A 24201-nucleotide genomic window follows, 5' to 3' on the forward strand; every position below is an offset into this window, starting at 1 on the left:
TAATCTACGGTATGGATCACTAGGACTACGGAAAATAGTAGCCGCACGAGACTGGAAGTGAGGTCTCCCCGTGCGACAAATCTTTGGCATAGCACTTACCCGTAGTTGAAGCTATTTTCCATGTCCTTGTTGTACCACGACTGACTGTGGCCGCCATGGTTGCGATTGGAATGATGTGAGTGATGAGGTGAGAACGGCATGCGAGAACGGTTCCTTGGGGCGGCACCCCGTGAATAGGGCCGCCTTGACGTTCCCGAGTGGCCTGGATTCATGGTTCGGTTCGTTGAGCTCTTCTGCTGTCGCTATATTTTTTTCCTTCTTTACTTCTATAACACACTACCACTACCAGCATGCACAGCGTGCTAGCAATCCGTCTTTGTTTCACTTCCTGTGGTACTGTGAGATTTTTCGTCAAACAGCTCTAACAACTGATCCCGTCGTTGCGTCGTCACACGTTGAACGGCGAAGGTTTCTTCGATCGGAATTTTCTTTTTTTCCGTATTTTAATGTTTATTTAACGATCTCTTTCAATAGTTGTTGTTGTTGTTTCTTGTTTATACTTCACTTGGCATTCATCTACACGTTGTCAATGATATTCCTCTGTTCGGCTAGACTTCGCTTCAAAATTGTCCGATCAGTTTGTACTCAACACTTTGTCCTATCGCGAAGGCATACGAATGGATCACACACATTGGCGCAATATGATTCACAACACGATTTAATTACGCTCCGTCGCTATACGGGCATCTAATTCATTCATGGGATGAACCTACCGTTCAAGGGGGGTTGTTGTATATTTATATTTTCACTACACATCAAATAGTTGCTACACATATGGCGGGTAATGTTCGCATACACCATCCAATTTGAACATTCACAATAGACGAAAAAGAAACACGTAATAAACTACCAACGACAAAAGGGAGAGGAACCTCAATCGAAGAGAAAAAACGTTAGGTATAACAGCGATGTGAAGAAAGAGTAAAATGTGATCCGTTTGTTTCTTTCTTATTATTCAATGTTGCGTTATGCTGGGTGAGTAATGATGACGTCTCCGAACACACTGCAATGACGACGTGAACTTGACGCTCGACGCTGAATGTGCTTCCGGTTTCAGAAATGGGTGCGCCCGAAAATGGGGGTTTTGGCTTCCTGACGGTTAAAGCACGACCAGGCTATCGATGCAGTTCGGTTTTCCTCGCACTGTCTGTCTCATTAATCGATACGCATTTACGCTAGGCGGTAACAGTTGGGGGTAACGATGGCCGAATGTGTCTACTGAAGAAACCAGAAGAAAAAGAAAAAAGAAAGAAATGATGGAAAACAGTTAATATACATGTTGAACTTTCGATTTCGGTTTGCAATGTGTCTGTTGTGCCGTAAGCTTCTCTTGTAAATATTATGTAAGAAAAAAAATGGTACGATGGTAACCTTAAAAAGATGCTACAAACTGACACTATATTAATTTCACATTCTGTTTTGTATGTGCTTTCTTGTAGTTAAACAGACTATACGCAAACGTCGCTGTTACTTCAAACTGTTTATCAACAAGAACGTAAATAGAACATGGGCAAATATATAAGGCTGGCTTGGTTGAAACAGCTGACTCACACAGAGAAATAAGGAGTGAGTTTCCGCTGCCTCTATATCCACTCGAGTTCTACCCAGCTCTACGGTGGCATAGCACGGAAACAGTTTATGCTGGAACTCAAAAGGCTGTGGACTCGCATTTGCGCACTCCGACTAGTAGATAGGTAGTTTATGCACATGCGCCATTCCTTTGGCGTTGCTGCCCGGTACTCTCCTTGGAGCGAACCCAAGCAACGAACTGAAGCGGTGATTTGTTTGAAAACAATAACACGTCGTTATACGGTTTTGTACGGCAACGAACACTTCTGAATAGAAGGGGTGTTGAACAGAATTTGCAGTGCGGTCTTTTCACTGCACTGTGGGGGAATTTTTACTTCGCATCTTCTGGCCATAGCATTACTTCATAATTTGCTTCCAACACCGCATCATTGTACCATGCAATGAATCAAATCTCACAGGCATAGAAAACGAAGCCATTCCTTCATATCGAGCTCCAGTCTACCAGTGTTCTCTTTAAAGTTAATTACTTTCTATTGATTCATTATTGCGGCGTGTTTATAGAATTTTGGTTATCGGACGAAGTACCGTTAATATACGAGATTGAAAATACTCTGGTAAGTCCTGAACTACTTGGTGTAGCATCAAGTATCATCAAGGAACAGTTCAAACATATGAAATATTGAATAATAATACAATTCCCGAACCAGACTTCTTATTCGACAGAACTAAGCTAAGGATTCTAGGAACTAGACCGATCTGGAAGGTATAACGAGCTCAAACCCAAGTAACGAATCGCAACGTTCCACTTGAGCCAATTTGCTCTGAGGAATTATATTCTATATTCTCTTCTCTAGTTAATCCAATTTCTTCTAACAACACGTACGATATTCTTTCTGAATGGAATTGCAAATACATAGAATATTTTTTCTAAAATAACTACAGTGAACGATTATCACTCTAAAACAATTCAATTTATCGTCTCCAGTAACTGTGATGATCTCTAATTTCCATTTTTTACTAAGCTTCTCTCTTCGTTCCTTCTCTTAATTTTACTAAGCTTTCTTCGTTCCTTCTCACATCGAATTGAATAAAAAGGGGAACGTTGGTTGATGGATTGGAAGATTACAAACGCCTCCTTAGGTATTAGTCTTATAGGCTTTCTAAGTTTTATATGTACGACATAAATTCCAAAGATGCCTTGAAATGTTTATCAAATTTCCAAAGTACTAGGTAAATGGAACTGCTTTGTTTTGTCTTTTCCCAAGTTATATGGATTGTTTGCGACAAAATCTGGACACCTAAAATCTCAGGAAATACTTCATCAACGCGTGAAATATCTCGCAGGATGATAAATGCCTTTGTGTCAAATTAAATTTTGTGATACAACAAGCTTCTGAATCAAGGATGGTGTTGGAAGAAGTGCAAAAAGCAGTCGTGAGTAGTCGTAATGAAAAACCGGATCTGTCAGTAAGAAAACTGGCAAAAAAGCTTGTTTTTCCTTCACTGCACTGTCCATAATGGTCTTAAATCTTCCGATACACGTTTGACAATAGACAGGAAGACTCAGAGCGAAGCAAAAACGGATTTCAGGAATCGCCAGGAGGTCGCGAAGGTGAAGAAAATATTGCAGAAGAGACCAAATCTTTCGGTACGTACTGTGGCTAGAAAAATAAAAATGTCACCCATGATAAACAGAATGTGACGGCTAAAACCCGGGCTCTCAAGTTGTATCGCGAATATTTGACGAAATTTTCCTGTGTGATAATGGACGATGAAACTTATGTGCTGGAAGACTTTATGCAACTTCCTGGAAGGTCTTCTTTATACTGCCATGCAACAAAACGGCGTAGACGAGCATATCAGGTCGAAGAAAAAGGTTAAGTTCAGTGTTGGTGATTGCCAAAAATTTGACAGAAGCTGCACGATTTTTATCTATATTGTGTACAACATTTTCAATCCAGTAGAAGATGCTAGAAGAACTCGATTCTCTCAATGCATGAACCAAGAGAGAATTTTTCTACATTTCTTCGCTCCACTTCATACTCTGAGTATTTCACGGCCCTTAAAAAAATACAGTCTGATAATGATTGGTGCTGTGTGGAATTTACCAAGAGAGAATCGGAAGTTGACAATTATCGCAGAAAATCGAATCGATGATTCGACGTGATGATTCTCATACTAGGTTGCAATATTTCAAAACCCTTGTGTGGAGCATTCACATACATTTTCATAAACACAACTTATACAAAGGTTATATGCACATAGTTAGAATAAGCGGCAGTAGTAAAATGATTCTATCGCAATTATCCACTGCCCATACAGAATCGAATCGCGAAACGAGAATAAGCGACCGTTTTATTGCTTCAGAGAGAATCCCACAGCAGCGAGCTAACCTTTGATTCTCTGACAGGTCATCGAGAGAAATTAGCTCTCGCACTGGTGTCTATTCTATGTTAAATGAACCATGCCGGCTTTTTGTTGCTACGATGATATCCGTCTCTTTTTGATGGCACTTATTGAATCGTGTGAAGAGTTGCGAGTGAGCGTTCTTTGATACGATAAATGCCATCCTTGGTTAAGTTTGCAAAAAAGTTGCGAGTTGCGACTTATTGAGCGGTATTGGGCTCTCGTGAAGAGAGAACTCTAAATATGACCAACAAGCAAAAATTATTTAAAAAAATCGAAAATCTTGGACAAAAACTGCCAAATCGGTTGCAGAGAAGTCTGCATAGACTCCAATGACAGGAGTAAACTCAAAAGTTCGTAGTTTCTTTATGCAGCCTAATTAGGGACCTTAATTAATTGAACCAAAGACATCATATTAACAAGATATCCAGCTCTCACATTTCCCGAACAAATTATTGACAACATCCTTTTTAGAAAGCATGGCGCCCTCAAGCGAGTCCACATCGAATCTCGCACATAAAATGAGGGAAGAAAGATGTCAAATTCGTGCGAGCCAAAATAGCAGCACTGCGCACCCATACAATTGACATGATATGTTGAATGTGATGCCGTGCGATGGCGTTGCTGAACTGACGATTGATTTCGCTCCAAGCAGACAGGGTCTGATTGAACTATCAGTAAATTTGTTTTATTTTTAAATTTAATCTGTCCAGATTTCATCGCGAACAAGCTTTACTTAGAAAAAAGGGAGCAAATGACATTAGTAAGCTACACTCTGGAATTTTCCAAGAAGTATTACGAAGATTGTATTTTTTTTTGTTTATATATATTATTTGAGACGTATTAAGTTACTATGTTCGGTATGATGATGATGGATTTTTAGTTTGTTTGAGAGTTAAAAATAATGAGCAGTCTACAAACGTTTGAGCCTCGCGCGCGAAGTAGGTAGTGACTATTTGGAAAGCGAACAGGACTGGCCGAAGAGCCTTAGCATTCAGTGTGTTAAGTTTGCTCTTGACCTTGATCGCAAGGTTGGATAATAATTTAAGGAATAGATTCGGGAAACCAATTGGGATCGACAGTTGTTGATGGAATTGGGCTTGGCTCTGCTCATCCGCAGTCTCGTTACTCCATCGTAGCTGATGTGTGTAGCGATGAACTGGTCCGGCGGGAAGGGCCAGGTGAACTACTGTCTGATACTGGTAAAGATATCGGGTTCGATTCCTGATGTGATCAAGGATCTTCCCAGGTTGGAAATTTTCTTGATTAACCCTGGATAGTAAATCCGAGATATTTGAATGTTATTTTGTGGTCAGTCGTTCTTTTGAAGAAGAATCTATACCTGCTAGATTAATCAGATCGTTTTCTTTTATTTACTGGTTAAGATATGTGCAAAAATATTAATTATCATTTAGATAACTCGTTCTGTTCACACCTTTGTAGGGGTATGAGGTGGGACCATCATCATCATCATCACAAATGCGCGCTTCGCAATACCCAGCGCGTATGAAAACACCATTTCTCACTCAATTCCGACAGACTTCCGAATTAATCGATTAAAGGCGAAATTCATTCGAAATCAGTTGTTGCACTGGAGTCCGCATTGCTTTGGATTTCGTACTGAATTCCTCCTGGAATTCTCAATGGAAAATTTTCGCCCCCTTGGATTTGATTCGGAACTCATTCCGAACTAATATTGTGGGCGATTGCTGGGCTGCTCGAAACGCCTCTATAGGCTAATTGCTACTTGGTGATCACTTTGATAAACAACTGTTCTTACGCACATTAAAACTTGTACATGGATATTTGTTCTCTGTGTCTCTACGACGGGTATGTTGTAGCGCAGTCTTCGCTAATCGCCAACGATAAGTACAATTAATTTTTTTAAATTTTTTCACAAACCCCTAAATGATAAGTACAATGTTGATTCAATGATCAACTTTATCCAAAGATGAATATTACTTCTTGTGAAACTATCAATGAACCTAAGTTGCTGTGCCATCAATCAGTGCCATCTCAAGTAAGGTGACGCCATCCAGAAAAGAAAAAGAATATTAGAAAAGGTCCTCAGTGCAATTCACGGTATCTCTTTAGGTTATTTACTTAGTATAATGACTAAAATCAACAACTCACTATCTGCCCTGGTGAAATTATTGAAAAATACAGGAATAGACCGTAATAATTGAAACAGAAAATAAACAAAGAGAAACTGTCATTTTCACTTAGAACCAGCGTTGCCAGGTCATTTTTCCAAAAATCTGTATTCGGCGCAAAAATCTATCTGTACCTTTTTCAGAATCTCGTTTCTCGTTTCGAATGGAATATCGGATCACGGAAATGTCACCAAAGCTCATTTTGGTGAGCAAAAAAAAAAGGTCCTATCCATGCTATCAACGAAAATCGGTATTTATCCGTACGATCCGTGAATTATCGGTATTTTGGGAGTACATATCTGTATTGCGGTATAGAGGTCAAATATCTGTATGAATACCGATAAATCGGCATACCTGGCAACGTTGCTTAGAGCCATTTCTTATGTTCTTAGAGATTTCTAGTTGACGTTTATACAAGGTGTCCAGTTTCTTTAAGGTGAAAAGAGAATATGGAAAACATTACAACCAAGAAACAGTTAGGATAAGAACTTCGTCACGTTATAGTTTTAGTTGGCTGTTCGTCACGTTTTAGTTCAAATTTCGTACAAAAATAGTGATTTGATGGTCGCTGCGGATATAACGAATAACGGTGCGATTTGAGAAAAGAGCAGTGTATATTTATGAAAAACAAGAAATTGTTTTACGATGTTTAAAACGAGTTGAGATAGGATGAATAATATTTGATTTATAATTCTCTTATGTTCGAACCACGACCTGAAATGACTTGTAGGAACATAAGTGGCGTTAAGATGACTGGACAAGAGTATTCAAGGCAATTTTACTTGAACATAAATAGCGTAGTTTTGTTCTGAGCATGAATTGACACAATATATACCTAAATATCGTGTAGTAGAGCTTTTACAATACCTGAAATTTGTACATAAATGTGAAACATAAATAAATATACAATTATACAGTATTTCCTGAGCATGCAAAATAAAATTAGTAAAACCAATCTATAAATGACCTACTGGAAACACTATACAGAGCAAATATTTGTCAGAAGCCCTGAAAATTCGGATTTTTTTCGTTAACAACGAGAATCTAATTTTTTTTGCAAAAATTTGCCATAACATTTCTGTATCATCTCATATCTAAAACGGTAAGCTGGGTAATAAAGCATCAAAAGTTAGTTATTATAACGCATGTGCATAAAATACCAAGATTTTTGAAAGGTCACTCGAATCTATGGGAAAGTCCAGTACCAGTACTACGATGCAATCAGACAACATAGCCATTCATAATTGAACAATGTGTATATAAATATATATGTATATCAAACAATCACTGAACAAAATTATACCAACCTGTCACCACGAGCGATAAGAAAATGTTTAGATGACTGAAATCTACCGTAACACCAAACACCACCAAACAACATTATAAAGGAGAAGAGTCCTCTGGTCCAAATATGAAAATATATGCGCTTTTAACAAACGGACAGCCTGGTATTCATTGGTATTTTGTATGATATCGAACAGGGATGCAGGCAGGATTCGCAGGAGTTATAGATGATATGCTGTATCAGTTTAAACATTTTTTACAGTGCATATGTTAGGAATAAATAGTTAGAGTGAGTTTTGTTGTGCGTATACGCGAAAGCTCGGCAACAGATCTATATTGCAATGCACCTGCAAAAAAAAGATGAAAAACGATGGACTAGTGATATTAAAAATAAAAATTAAAACCATTTGTTAACCATACTCAACCATTACTTACTGGATGGAAACAAGCACTTGCATCCAATGTAACGCAACGATGCTCACCTTTGGGGGTTTGGTGCATAGAACACTGATCAAAAATAGTACATTCACGCGACCAAAAGAAAAACTAAGGTAAAACCACAAAAGCAAAGAGATAGCTACCGTGGAAGCACGCAAGCCTTGCCGATTGCCACCCGGCCACCACGTGACGAGTTCTGCAGTGCACTTACAGTACAGCGTGTGGAACCTACACCGTAGTAACACCCAGAACACTCTCCGCGCCCGCGGTGGACAGGTGTGTCATCTGCGTGACGCAAGTTGTTACGAACATGGAAAGTGAAAGGAACCTTTTTACCGATCAACAAATACAGCGTAATTGATTAGTGATGCAAACGGAACTTATTGAAAACGCTCATGTTTAGGATGAATATTATTTTATTATACTCCTTTGTGTGGTAAAAATACATACATAGTTGGATTAATCGGTATAACAATGTATGTACAACAGATCGTCGAATGAGCTAAACCTAGGTGTGTAAGCGTAATTCATGCAACTCGAGCGGTAATTTGTGTTAAACAAGAAGGTAAATCAGCACTATTAAGAAAAAGATGCGCCTATCCTAACGGCTATTTCAATAAATATAAACCTTACAAGGTGGTAGCGGTTAAAAATAAACCTATGGAAATAAGTACCGATTGTTGGATGTCAATTGGGATGAAATTCACATATGTTACACGGTAAATCATAAAACCGTGGGCGGAATACGTCTCAAAGTCTTGCGTTGATATTCAAGCATATTGGCAGCTACTGCTTAGGACAACATTCGAGGATTGTTAGAGTTCGACATGAAGACTCAAATCAAATCAAATATGTCAACTTGAAGTGGCGTGGCCATCTCGTCAAGAAACTAGTTCCATAATTTGGAATTAGGATTCAGTTCCAGAGTCATAGTTTTTAATTTTGAACCAGTAATCTGGAACTATATTCTGAAACTAAACTCTAATCATGAAATTACGTTTTGAACTCTGGAATGTAATCCTAAACTCAGGTCAAGGTTGAAGGCGACTGCTCGCCACGACGTCCGAGATGCGAATGAGAGCATGACCAGAGCATTTGAGGCATTATACCACCAAGAAAGTCTGTCGTTGCTGCTGTTTGTGGAATTTTTAAAAGGTATCCCATAGTGAAGTAAGCATATAAACGTCCAAAAATTTCTCTTGGGCTAACTATACTTTATAATCTATAATCCTGGTTTTGAAGAATTTTCTATCATTTAATTAATTATTATCACACATAGTCCACAACAGCTTCTTGCTAAGCATATTGTAGAATATGACATATCACATCTTACCCGTGAAGGAAACAGTTCAGTCTATAACAAAGCTGGGTTTTTGGTCTGTAGTAGCAACCAATGAATCAAAATTCAGCAATTGTATAGAAAAGTGAATTAAAATGGTGAAGTTAAAGGGTGACTTTTTGCTGGTATCTTTTTGGCAACACTGTTTTTAACAGATTACGCGTGAACCGTGTTTTGTGTCATTGCCAAACTTGTTCAGTTTGGTCTATAATTCTATCATGAACCGTCGTTTGGTCTATAATTAAATCATGAATGGGCGCTGGCAATGTTGGAGGAAGATCCACTTTTTTATCGAAAAATTGTGTTCAGCGATGAAGCTCATTTCTGGTTGAATGGATACGTCAACAAGCAAAATTGCCGCATCTGGAGTGAAGACCAACCAGAAGCATTGCAAGAGTTACCAATGCATCCCAAAAAAGTCACTGTTTGGTGTGGAATGCGGGCCGGTGGCATTATTCGTGAAATATCGGCCGATATGGTGGATAGAGTGTGCCAAAATTGGACCTTGCGCATGGGCCATCTATAGCGACCCAGCGACCAACATCAGCCTCATCTTCAAACATTTAATTACATTGATCGTTCTATCGATTTGAATAAAAATTTCATCAATTTTCTCACATTTATTGTTTTTTTTTTGCAAATCAACAGTAGTTTTTTGCGAATCATTTACATTTTATCATATAGCATAAACTTGATAATATAGCTAAAACATTTCTTTGAAAATTTAAAAATCCGCTTTCAGCATAAACGAACATTTGTTAGCTAAAATGCTAGCTGAACTTTGAAAATCTCTGTATTCATTAATATTCCGTCGATTTGGATTCAGGCATTTTTCGTCAATGCTATACATACTATAATATACGACTAACATGATTAATAAAACCTGTTTTAATCCACCTACTAATGTGGCATTCCGAGCATTAACGCACAGAACGTTAAAACGGGTATAGTTCAGAGATAAGTTTTTGCAACCTTTACTCCATAACTCAGGAAAACCAAGTCTATTTTAATCTATGGTTTCGAAAATCAGTTCCGCAGTATTCGAAGTTGAAAAGTCGAGTGCACTTTTTTGCCTCCGGAACCACAAGTTGAATTCGAATGAAAGTCATTAACAGGCTATTCTTTTGTTCAATAATTTATTTAACAAGGCACACGGCGCCAGCTCTAAGATTCCGAGGGCAAATAGCAGGCTATGGGATTATAACATCTGAATCTAATGTCGTTTTCGGTTGAGGTAAAACCTAACCCAGTTTCCACCTTAACTGTTGTCAAACCGTTTGTTTAATTCCAGTTTCGAACCTAGTTTCAACGTTGTTGAACTGAAAATAGAGGCGCTACTGTGCATTAAACCACTACATGTGTTTTTAAAACAAGAAGGCTTTGGAACAGTGGTCTCAAATGGTTACGTGGGATGAGTATTTACTCGTTCCTAGTGACCTAACTCTCACATGCAGTTTTCCTTTTAAAACATTCAAAGCGAGCTATCCTCTTCGTGAGGAATAATTGTCGGGTTGTCTGGAACGACAACTTAATGAACACATAGTTTGTTATACGGACGGTTCTCTGTTGAATGGTCGTGCTGGTGTCTACTGTCGTGAAATGAGGCTGGAGCAGTCTCATTCACTTGGTACTACTGTGTTCCAAGCAGAAATCTACGTGATTCTGTGTGGAGTACAATCGGCATTTCAGCAGAGGATCTGTGGTAAACGAATTTATTTTTGTTCCGACAGTCAGGCAGCCTTAAAAGCACTCAGTTCGAATGACTCACGGTCGAATCTAGTGATCGCATGTCGAACTCAAATTGAAGACCTCAACATTTCAAATGCTGTTTACTTCTTATGGGACCCGGCCATTCTGGTATTACTGGAAATGAATGGGCTGATGAGTTGGCTAGAGCTGGTGCAACGAATGATTTCGTTGGTCCTGAACCAGCTTTACCACTTTCAACTAGTTGGATAAAGCACAAGATTCGTTCTTGGGCTGCATCCAAACATGCCAGCTACTGGCGCAGCTTGCAAACTTGCGCTCAGACAAAAGCATTTCTACCAGATTTGAATCTGAAAATGTCAAAGTGTCTACTGCATTTTTCCAAGCATCATTGCAGTATTCTGGTCAGAGCTCTGACTGGACATTGCAAACTCAATTATCACATGGCTACTATTCAACGTGCTGAGTATTATTCGTGAGCAGACTGTTCGGGACCTCGTTGAGGTTTAGAATTTACTTCTGCTTCCACTAAATGTGATCCCCAGCAGATTGGTCAGCATCCCTTAGGGGTGCAGAATTTACTTCTGATTTTATGTGTTTTTGTGTCGTCAATTTTTCCCATCCTTCTAGTCCAACCCTTGCCATTTCCTTTCAATCCTTTCCTTTTATATATCGGGAAAATGATGCAAAAACCAAATTTATGGCAAGGCACAAATCTCCAATTATCAAGGGAACGTGTCATTTGAGCCAATTTGTTCTGATTCCTGATTCCAAGATTCCTAGGGTAATTAGCAGGCTATGGGATTATAACATCTGAATCTAATGGCAAAACCAAACCCAGTTTCCACTCTAACTGCTGTCAAACCGTTTGTTTGATTCCAGCATCGAACCTAGTTTCAACGTTGTTGAACTGAAAATCAAGTTAGCTTCGAACCTGGTTGCTAAGGGCGAAACCAACACAGCTTCGTGAAAAGTGTTTGCTTGGTGAAGTTTTCTCAAGCGGAAACCCCATAAGATTGTGAAAATCTATTCAGCGTTTAAAAAAAATCGATTTAAATGAACATATTGATATGATTGAAAAAATCGGAGATACAACTTAGTTTGGGATAGGAAAGGTTCAACATCTCCGGGCTGGATCCAGTTCTCTTTTATACCTCGCCGAGACGCCAAGACACAAAGTACAATACAGTGTTTGAACAATGAGATGATCGAAATGAGTAAATCTACACGGAGCCGCAAAACAACCTAATTTTAAGTACATTCCACCCAACTTGGGGGCTCCTTTCAATAACCTAATTTTAGGTAAAGTGTCTCTAGGTAGTTTCCGTAAGGCACGTGCAAAGAATACTTAAAGATAAGTTATATCTACTCAATGGTAAATTACATTTACTCTACAGTTGAGTCGTATTGACTCAATTTCATGTTGATATGGTTTCCTTAATTTTAGCTTATTGAACGAAACTCTCGCTGTCGGTTGGTTTTGCTCTTTGTATTTTGACAACAATGGAAGGAGCTAATGAAAGAAAAGATTCAAACGAATTCAAATAATAGGTAGTTTTTATTTTCCGTGTAAGGAACAAAATGTACCGGTGATATTGAGAAAAAATACGGTTATTGTTGACTTCAAGCGGTTTCCCATTCGGCGTGTTTACAAATAGTTATTTGTTCAAGACCGAATGCAACAAAATATTCAAGACCGAAATGTACAATATACGTTCAATTGGGGAAAGCGAAGCAATTCAATTTGTTAAAAACAACAAAGAAGTTTTGAAGAGTTCCATTTTCCCAATTTAAACTCTGATCACTTGAAACAATCATTCGTCAGACTGTTCATTGTACAAAATGGATAAACATGAAGTCTTTTAAAAACATGATCTTTATGCATGACAGTCAGTAATTTTTTTGATGCAACCCTAGATCTAAATCATGATTTCATTAACTAATGAATAATTTGAATATTACAATTACAAATTTTCCGTGCCATTTAATGGCGTTTCCAATGGTAACCGGTTTGTTTCGAATTCGATTAAGATGTTAGATTCAGATGATTAGAATAATTCAGGAAATTGATACTAATTCTAAATGCTTCCATTTTGAATTTGGAAAAAATACCCTTAATTCGGGCTGTTTACGGAATCGAAAAACTGTGTAAATTCAAACAGAGTTAGATCTACTATCAGACCTAACACAAACGCAAAAGGATGTTATCGTGAAAATATAAATAAACAAATGATTACAACTAAAGCAAGTATAAGCTCAATCTGTACTTATTTCCATAGTGTGTTAATATAAAATGCCTCATTCACAACTACGGTATTATCGTAACGCACACAGAGTGTTCAACTTCTACCATTATGTATATATACGGCCGTTTTTATGGCTACCCTATTCGTGTATGGAAAATGTACGAGTGTATATAACTATATGCATATGAATGTAAGTTCTTATCAAAGAGAAGACACACAAATTGCGCTGCGACCATTACTTCCTATAGAGGCGCTCCTAGCTGCAGTTCACTGCATCTCAACGGCTATACGTGCGCTTGCAACACTATGCGGCTGGCGGCACGCGTTACGTAACTGCCGGGAAGCCAAGGAACGAGACAGAAATACAGAGTCAGAGGTGCAAGAATAGAGACACACAACTTTCATAGAACGCCATCTGGTTAAGTCTTTAGTCTACAAAAAAATAAGATAAACAGATAAACAAAGAGAAAGAGAAAAAGGGTATTTGTTATTTGATATAAAAATACGATGGATTTATGTACAAATAATGCGATGAGCTCATGATTCGCCCAGGAAAAGTATTTTAAACGAGAAAAAAATGGCTACCATTCCGTTGCACCACCGAAGTGTAAAATTTTTAACGTTCACGAATTACCTAAACCCGTGTGGTTTTAGTGATTGTTTAACAAAATAAGTCGATGAATTTACTCTAAAAGTACCATCGTGTTGTTCAAAAATTTTACCGACCGTCTGTTTACACTTCGGTTAGTTAGTTCCGATAACAGTTTCAAGCTCACAACTAAAATGGCACGAAAAGAGTGGAACACATTCTATTAAACGAAGCCAACCAATGATAATGTTAGTTATACTGGGTGTAGTGTTTACATTGCAAAAAGCTGCTGCTGTAGACAGTGGTTTACTTTTACACGTATTGTCCGACGAAACTAAGTATACGAACCACACACCCGAAACCAAAACAATTTAGACAAAACACTTACTAAAGCAAATTATAACCTCTGGAAGCGAGTCTTCGTTCTGCTGTTTGAAAACATCCTACATACACTGATACAAGTTTTTAGTACTACATTGTGAAAAAAATACGCTAGTTTTATCATATTATTTTTATGTTTTTTTTTGCTGTAGAAAAGTGTCAAGCATGCAAATCACGTCCCGTCCTACCGTTCAACGTGTAGTTTTATGCCGCAATGATTTATTCCTTTTTTTCGAACGAACCTCTATAGATGACAAGCTGTTTCTTTGTTGAGTACTGGCGAGAAAATGAGGAAGCATATGAGCATATATGAAACTGTAGGAAAGGAAATTGACAAGTAATGATTTATTTAAAAACATTGATGCAGCATCGCTGTCATTTTTGAATCGATATATTTCATTTGTTTTCATATCCGAGTTTGATGTGATACGTCAATCTGAATGTCAATCAACATATTCATTATGGAATAATTTGTTCGCAATAAATTTATGTCGTTTTCATTTGATCCGGAACCGACCCAGAGCAATTTCATCAAACAAGTTTCATGATTCTGGTTTGGGTTCGCACTTAGCAACGGGGTGTGAGGATAACTTATATTAGAATCAGGGTTTGCATTATGCAAAGCGAAATTCATTATTACAATTTCTGGAAATGGTCTAGTAGGCGGTGAAGGCCACACCAAACCAAACAAAATCCCATCAAAACTAAAAATGTAATTACATCACCTCCTACACGTCCTGTCTGGAATTGATTTCAAATCAACTTCGAAAAGATGAAAAAATTTTCATTGGAAATTTCATTTGGAACTCAATGACGATTCCGAATCAATGCGGACTCCCGTGCAACAAACGATTGTGAATGAATACCAATTGGTTGGAAATTTTTTTGGAATTGAATGAGAAAAAGTGAAAAGAATTGTGAACTCATGTTCACCTTCTAGAGTTTGCTCGTTTTCGTGCTGATTATTATATGAACTGTCGGAACATAAAGTATGTTAATCTAAATGTATTTGTTCCGGATGTCTAGAACTACAGATTTTAAGGGTAAGATGAAAATAGGTACATTCATTTCGAGTTTTCGAGTCGCTATCACAGCAGTATTGAACAATATTCGAACTTTTACTGCTGTGATATTACTTCTCAGCGCCGAAACAAAGATATTGTATCTCATTTTATCACAATTTGTTGATTGAAATATTGCGGGAGATGACTATTGGTAGAATAGCCCTATTAAATGCCGGTTCTTTTTTAAATTCGTCTATTAAGTATAGACATTTGACGAAAATCATTACCACAGAGAACAGACATCCAAGCTAGTATAAACTTTTTCAAAAAAGTTGTGTAAAGCATACAAGTAAAAATCAGTTAAAAATCACTGTTGCGCACGACTTTGCACGCATGAATTGCCATTGTATAAAAGCTCGAGTGCAAGAGGGGGGATTACTGAGCTGGTCGAAGCGCCTCTTCAGGAGAATTGCTACTTGGTTATCGCTTTTTAAAACAACCGTTGAATTTCTTACACACATTGAAATCTCTACTTGGATATCTGTTCTCTGTGTCATTACTTAATCTTTCTGGGAGACAATGTAATTTGTGTCAGAAATGATAATCTACTATTCGATATAACAGTAGTGTTCATAAAAAAATACATTTAATTTAAAATCATTCAAACATTTTGCAATAATCTAACGAAGACTCGTAACTTTACGCTTTTATTTTCTATGCAGGCGCAGAGCCGGTGTAGGGCAGAGGAGGACGCCTTGATCGCACTCTAGTTGGAGCGAGTGAAGTCGATGCTACATCGGTGCAGTGCAGAGCAATGCACAAAACAAAAACGCCATTAAATAATTAATGCAAATTGCGCAGCGACTCAAGCCGAAGCTAGTAGCTTTGTTACTCCCTTGTATCCTCACATAAACGATAATTCACTTTTTCAGATAATCACCTCATTTTACCTTAACTCTGAAGTATTTGACAAAATTACTTCGATCACGAAGTAAATATTGAAATATTACACTTCAAAACGTTATTCGGATCATTTTCATGCGAGGTGAAAAGCGGTTGAAGACTAAGTTTAGCTAATTTGAAATTCAACTTCAATTTCATTTTCAACCCGTCGCAATAAGTTTACTTTACGGTTAATCTAACACTAAAAAAACGAGTAATCGAGTTCTTACTTCTTACTTAGCCTATTCGTTAGGCTGTCCATCTGGGAGACAATGTTAGCAGTAGCGTAACTTTTTCGTAAAACCACTCGTATAGAAAGCCTTACCCAGGGAGCTACTAATTGCGGCTAAAATCGAGTAGAAAACATATAAAAAATCGTGATTTAAAACAGTTCAATAGTTTTCGTTTAGCCAGCGTCGGAATCTCAGATTTGAAATGTACTATCTAATTGAGCATGTTGTATAGGTGGAAACTTTTTTAAATTTTAAGTGCTGTTTTCTGTCTGATGAAATAAAATATCACCTACAAACAATACGACGGCTTGTTATTTTGCCGTACAAAGTTCTGTGCAGAACTAGAATTAAACCTATCGTCTTCACATTCAAAAGTTATGAAGTGGTATTTAACTTTGCAGAAATTAAAACGATATTGTGTATTCATACCAGTAGAATCGGAAATTAACATCATTGTAAACCTGAGTCCAAGTGGATTGATTAGTAAAATCAAGAAACTGTAATACTCCGGAAATGTTGGCGAAATTCTGGAATTAGAATCAAGGGAGTCAGCTAGTGAGTCAGATTGCTTGTTTCATGAATTACGTCTCAAATATGTATAGAAGACGTGGACGAAATGATTTTTTGAAATTCGAAAAGATTAAAAAGTTACACGCGCTAGAATACGTGCCGTTATATGGAGCGTGCTAAACCTGCTCAGCTTTCAAACGTGTTTTTCTCAAAGCACATTTTTTTAAACTGCTGTCATGATATCTCTAAAACCATTCTGATTCTGCTAAAATGTATACAACATGTGCAGCTTCAAACCGAACTATAATAATAAAGATTGCTTCGTTAGTTTTTTTAGAACATTCAGGGTTGGCCATTTAAAGTGAATGCATCCGGCAACCTAACAACTTTTGAAAGAATTGTCAGATCGACTTATGACATACCGCGTTGGACGTGTCATTCCAAGACAATTTCACCAAGGAACAGTACACACCAAAAGAACGCGCTGAAATTATTCTGCTCTACATTCAAAATAAAAAAACTCTTATTGTTAGAGAATGTGTTTAGTTGACGAATATCCTGGACACAAAGCAGCAATATTTCAATCCAACACGAAATTCTCATTGACAACTAATTTTGTGACTAAAATCAGAAAATTTGTCCCTATTTATCGCCATCATTGCTGAAGGACAGCACAAAGAAAACAAAAATGGAATTGATTTTATTAACACATGGGTCAATAAGTCCCGAGACTAAAGCAGAGATGTCGCTCGTAGTAAACCAGTAACCACGTCTTTCTAGAGTACTAACCTTTGCTTGAAACGGGTCAAAATTCAAGGTCGATCCGACCAGAAACAGCTGAGTTATCGAGGTTGGAGTAAAGTCGTTTTGTAGTTTGTTTAAAAAATGGAAAAAAACCGAGTTTCGTGTTCTGATAAAACATTGTTTTTTAATAGGTAAAAACACCGTGCAAGCGAAACAATGGATTGAAAAATGTTATCCGGACTCTTGTCCATCAAAAGCAACGATTTGTCGGTGGTTCGCCGAGTTTAAACGTGGTCGTACCGACACAAATGACGCGGAACGCTCGGGTAGACCTGTGGAAGCCGTTACACCGAAAATGTGAGTGAAGTGACAAAAATTATAATGAAAGATCGTAAAGTGAAGCTTCGTGAGATTGCTGAGATGACACAGATATTATATGGAAGCAAAGACATCATATTAACAAGATATCCAGCTTTCACATTTTCCGAACAAATCATTGGCAACATCCTTTTTTGCGAGCATGTCGCCACCAGGCGAGTCCGCATCGAATCTCATACATAGAAGCAGGGGAGAGAAATGTCAAATTCGTGCGCGCCAAAATAACAGGGCTGCGCACTCATACAATTGACATGATATGTTGAATGTGATGCCGTGCGATGGCGTTGCTGAACTGAATATTGAGATCGCTCCAAGCTGACAGGGTCTGATGGAAGTGTATTTACTATCCTTCATGAAAAATTGAGCATGAAAAAGGTTTTTTCCAAGTGGGTGCCGCGATTGCTACAATGCACCCTGCCACAAGTCGATGAAAACAATGGCGAAATTGAACGAATTGGGCTTTGATCTGCTTCCCCACCCCCCATACTTGCCAGATTTAGCCCCCAGTGACTACTGGCTCTTTGCTGATCTTAAAAAAATGCTCCAGGGAAAAAGATTTGGCTCAACTGAGGAGGTCATCGCTGAAACTGAAGATTATTTTGAAGCGAAAGATAAATTTTTTTTTAAACATGGTACTGAAAAATTGGAAAAACGTTGGAACCATTGTATCACCCTAAAGGTTATGTTGATTATGTTGATGAATAAAAAAAAATTTTGCAAAAAAAATGTTGTTTCCATTGTTAGTCGCGGGACTTATTGATCCATGTGTTAGCAAGTTTATTAGCCAAAAACTCATGAGAAGTGTCGAAGCAAAACAACTGCTTGAAACTGCTTGGAAATTGTTTTGATGTTTTTCGCATGTGTTACGATATATCCATATTTAAATTTCCAAACTGATATGTTAAAATGCCGTAAACTGTTAGTGGGAAGTGTATTTATTCAGAATTTGTGCGCATTTTAAGCGATTGTGCGAGTTAGCAACGGAACTACCCGAACGAGGGCAGCGAGAATCGCTGACGACACGTTAGCATCGGCGCCGACCCGACGGGACAGACAGGAGCGCCGACGGAGCATTTTGTACCTGAGGGCATCGATCCGTGGGAGCGGAGGAGCGTCACGTTGACTAGAAAGTGCAATTCGGCAGTATGAACTGTAGACATAATCGAATGAAAGAATAAAGTTTAGTTTAATTCTAGGCAGTGAACCAAGTGGTTGTTCTTTTTTAAAAAGAGGTTTAGGTAAGGAATGATTTAACTGGAGGCTCCGGCGAGATACTCCGAAGCGGGAACAGGATAAAGTGATAGTGCAGTGCAAAAATCTTCAAATCAGTGTAACAAAAATCTTAAGAAAATCACTTGGAAAATAAGTGTTCATTGCTGGTTCAAAGAGCCAAGTTGCATATGCTGGTTAAAAGAGCCAGGTCTGGCTATCACGAAAGCGAGCTACGAGACACCGAGGATACCTACCGGACCCGATCGGCACCGCTGGCCCGAAGTAACGAATAGTAAAACGGATCCACCAAACGTGCCTGCTCGTAGATTCCCCCGTTTGCGGAGGACAGCCACAACAAAAGTCCAACCGATGTTGGCCGCAACTAAGACACGGTCTTTTATGTAAGTAATTAGTTATACAATATATATTAGTAATTTTTGTTCAGAAACGAACGAAGGAAATTTAGAGATATTGCTCAAAACCAACGGAAATAAATAGTGTTTTTGTTCGCATTGCCACCATTAAATTAATTGTGGAAAAAAAGCCAAGAAAATCCAGAATACTGGTAAAACAAGTGGAAAAAGTGTTCATCAGTCTCGGTTAAATTCTTATTTCACAAAATAATGGCAAATCCAGTACCGAATCCGGTTGCTGCACCACTGACGATGCAACAATTCATTGATCTGGGAAAATTACCAGATTTCATTCGAGATTTACAAAATTATGATGGCAAGCCAACAGAACTATTAGCATGGCTAACGGATGTTGAGGGCATTTTCTGTATGTACAGAGATGCACGAGCCACGGAAGCGCAACTTGAATTAATCGAGCGCTCCGTGAGACGAAAAATCAGAGGCGAAGCAGCCGATATCCTTAATTCAAATAACATTGTGCATAATTGGCAACAAATAAAATCTACGCTGCTTCTGTATTACAGGGACAAACGTGATATAAAAACGTTGGACTTCGAATTAACCACAATAAAAAAGAACTCAAACGAAACTTTAGGCAGTTACTACTCCCGGGTGAACGAACTACTTTCATCCATAGTAGCTCAAATCCAAACAGAAGAAAAATTGGCCCCACACGTTAATTCACATATCGATTACTTTAGAGAAAAGGCAGTAGATGCATTCATTCGAGGCTTAGAAAAACCTTTGTGTCAGCTACTAAAAACATTTAATCCAAAAACGTTAAATCAGGCATATCAGTTTTGCCTAGACTACTACAATATGGATACTAGATCGGCACCTTTCCGAAATGAACATTTCACCCCAGCTCCCAAACCAAGAGATTTGGAAATTAATAGACTTCCTCCCAGACCACCTCCACGGAGATATCCACCTCCACCAATTCCAGCCCCTAGAAACTTAGGCTTTCCACAGATGCCACTATTTGGCAGGCAATATTTCCAAGCCAATCCCTTCACCCAGACCAGGCCTCAGTACCAACCCAATCCGTTTCAAGCACCCCCACGACCATGGGCTGCAAAACCATTACCAAAACCCGAGCCAATGGATATCGATCAAAGTGTGAGAACACACAATGTAAATTATGGCAACAGGCCATCAATGGATCTTAAAAGACCGCCGCCAATGTCGGGGCAAACATATCCGTACCCCTTCAAAAGGCAAGCGCACCCGGTTGATACAAATTTTGATGATCAAACAGATGATCTCTATAATTACGAATATGATTATTACAATGATCTATATCCATATTATGATATTCAACCATCAGTAGAACCGGAACCAAAATTAGACACGCAAACCGAACAAGAACCGCAGCAAGATGAGGCTACAGCCTCTAATTTTTTAGAATGGAACCCAAGTTGGTGAAACCTATTTTGCTCTACATCAACTTGAAGACTACGAGTGGAGAGTTTCCCTTCTTAATAGATACAGGAGCGAACATAAACTTAATTAACCCAAAACTTGCCTGGGCCTACAAGGATAGCAGGCCGTACGACTTTAATGCCAAAGGCATAACTAGTGCTAACGGTAAATTTAACGCAACCTCTGCGATAGATATAAACTTTTTCTATCCGAAAATTAATTACATTACAAAATTCGTCTTACATAAATTCCACTCATTTTTCCACGGGATCATAGGGACAGAAATACTGAATGACTTAAATGCAAACATTGATTTTTCTAATAAGATTTTGACCTTGTACTCTGATAATCAGAAACTTGTCATTCCTCTTTGCGTATATTCTCAGACAAACTGTGCTTCTAATAGTGTTTTTCGAACTGCTCATCTTACTGAAGAGGAGCATACTAAACTAAAAGTCGTCCTCGACAACTCCAAAGAAGTTTTTCATGAAACCAATGCAAAATTAACATGCTCAACAAATGTTGAATGCACAATCAATACCACTGATGATACTCCAGTTCATCAGAAGGTATATCCTTACCCCGCTGCCTATGCAGACGAGGTAAAGAAACAAATTAACAAACTCCTGGAAGATGGTATTGTTCGACCATCTCGTTCAGCGTGGACGGCACCAGTATGGGTTGTACCGAAGAAACCCGACGCTTCAGGAGAAAAAAAGTTCCGAATGGTGATCGACTATCGGAAGGTGAACGAAAAGACAATTCCCGATAAATATCCAATGCCAGAGATAGGGTATGTTTTAGATCAGCTCAAGGGTCAAAAATATTTTACCACTCTTGATTTAGCGTCTGGGTTCCACCAGATTAAAATGAAGGAGAAAGATATTGAGAAAACTGCTTTCGCCATTAACAACGGGAAGTACGAATTTACTAGAATGCCATTTGGCTTGAAGAACGCTCCTGCGATCTTCCAACGGGCAATTGACGACGTACTTAGAGATCACATAGGGAAAATATGCTATGTGTATATCGATGACGTTGTCGTGTTTGGAAAGACCCTAGATGAACATTTGGAAAATCTTAAAATTGTTCTAGAAACACTAAGTAATGCAAATCTCAAGATTCAGTTAGACAAATGTGAGTTTTTGCATTCTGAGATTGAATTTTTAGGGTTTGTTATTGGAGCGGAAGGAATCAAACCTAATATTAAAAAAATCGATGTTATCAATAGGTATCCAGAGCCTACGAATCTCAAAGAGCTCCGTTCTTTCCTCGGAATGATGAGTTATTATCGAAGATTTGTAAAAGACTTTGCGAAAATCGCAAAACCTCTTACAAACCTTCTTCGGGGGGAAAGGAATCCCTCATCAAATAGGAAAATTTCGCTTTCATGTGATGAAAAACGATGCTTCGACAAGTTGAAAAACGTATTGAAATCGTCTGACGTCCTCATTTACCCGGATTATGGGCAACCTTTCATTCTCACAACAGACGCATCTGATTTTGCTATAGGTGCTGTCTTATCCCAAGGTGACATCGGAAAAGACAAACCGATTCACTTTGCTTCCAGAACTTTGTCTTCGGCGGAAGAAAAATACTCAGTACCAGAGAAGGAAATGCTAGCAATTTTCTGGTCACTGCAAGTATTTAGGAATTATTTATACGGGGCAAAATTCAAAATTTTAACCGACCACCAACCGTTAACGTTTGCTTTATCCCCAAAAAACACAAATGCCAAACTCAAAAGATGGAAGGCATATCTAGAGGAGCACGATTATGAAATCGTGTATAAGCCGGGAAAAGCAAATGTGGTGGCAGACGCCTTAAGTAGAATTGTATGCTCCTTAACAGCAACCCAACATTCAGCCGAAAATAGCGACGACTTTTATATACCCTCAACGGAATCGCCAATCAACGTATTTCGTCATCAAGTAATAATAAAGAAAGGACCCGATAAAACAATAACAGAAATTCCATTTTCAGGATACACAAGAATTACGGTTTACATAAATGAAATTAACGACAATTTATTATTACAGGTACTAAAAAACCACTTTAACTATTCTAAGGTAAATGGTTTGTTAACAGATGAGAACATAATGGGAAAAATCCAAGAAGTCTATAAAAGACATTTCGGACAACAAAATCTGTTAACGATTCGTTTCACTCAGAATATGCTCGAGGACATAACAGAAGAAGATGACCAATGGAATATTATTCGCACTGAGCATCACAGAGCGCATAGAGGTGCACAGGAAAATAAGCAGCAAATATTTCGGAAATACTTCTTCCCAAAATTAGCTCAAAAAGTAGGAGATTTTATCACTAACTGTCAGATTTGCCATGAGTGCAAATATGATAGGAACCCGATAAAGTTTCCTATACAAGAAACACCAATTCCAAAGGCTCCATTCGAAATAGCGCACATCGACATTATGTTTTTGGAAAGTCTTCACTTTCTAACATATGTCGACAAATTTTCAAAATTCGCTCAAGTCACACAAATTGAATCAAGAGCAGCCATCGACCTCATACCAGTAATAAAGGATATTCTTTTAAAGTACAAAGCACCAAGCACACTTGTGATGGATGGCGAGAAATCCTTTATGACGGGAGAGCTCGTTAATTTCTACAACATACATAAAATCAACCCATACGTAACCGCCACCGGACGGAGTGAGATGAACGGAATCGTTGAACGTTTCCATTCAACGCTCCTCGAAATTTATCGAATCACAAAAACTGAAAACCCGAATCTAGCAACGCCAGACCTGATCCAACTATCTGTACAGAAATATAATTCTTCTATTCACTCCTCCACAAATTTCACTCCTTTGGAAATAATTCTCCCCTCTTCTCGTACCCCAGAAATTATTGAAAAAACCTACAGAAATCTACTGCAAACTCAGAAAAACGCGTTGGAACACCATAATAAAAAAAAAGAAACCTATACCAATCGAGGAAAATCAAGACGCATACGAGACGACACGACAAAGACTTAAACACAAGAAAAGGTACAAGAAAATAAAAATTTCGAAAATAAACAAGAGCACAATTACAACCGACGATAATCGACGAATTCATAAAGATGACCTAAAAATAAGGAAAATATAAAACACGACTTCTACTTCTACGTTTCAGATTGCTACTGCTATTATTCATTCAACCAGACCAACTACTATCAAGACACGATGTGACAGCCGACTTACG

At 38.2% G+C, this 24201-nt stretch overlaps 1 protein-coding gene across 2 annotated transcripts in view; it reads right to left on the minus strand.

Annotated features, from left to right (window-relative positions):
* The window catches only part of LOC131432997 (RING finger protein 44-like), a 43741-nt gene extending 30146 nt beyond the window's left edge, over positions 1–13595 (minus strand). For both annotated transcript variants that reach the window (XM_058599704.1, XM_058599703.1), the window contains exons 1-2: positions 13403–13595; positions 100–1278 (exon numbers count right to left, since the gene is read on the minus strand). In XM_058599704.1, coding sequence (XP_058455687.1) covers positions 100–272 — 173 coding nt within the window. In that variant the 5' untranslated portion in view covers positions 273–1278; positions 13403–13595. The remainder of the gene's footprint in view (positions 1–99; positions 1279–13402) is intronic.
* Between the last annotated feature and the right edge of the window lie 10606 nt (positions 13596–24201).

The sequence above is a fragment of the Malaya genurostris genome, chromosome 2 (genome assembly GCF_030247185.1).
Source record: "Malaya genurostris strain Urasoe2022 chromosome 2, Malgen_1.1, whole genome shotgun sequence".
Lineage (NCBI taxonomy): Eukaryota > Metazoa > Arthropoda > Insecta > Diptera > Culicidae > Malaya > Malaya genurostris.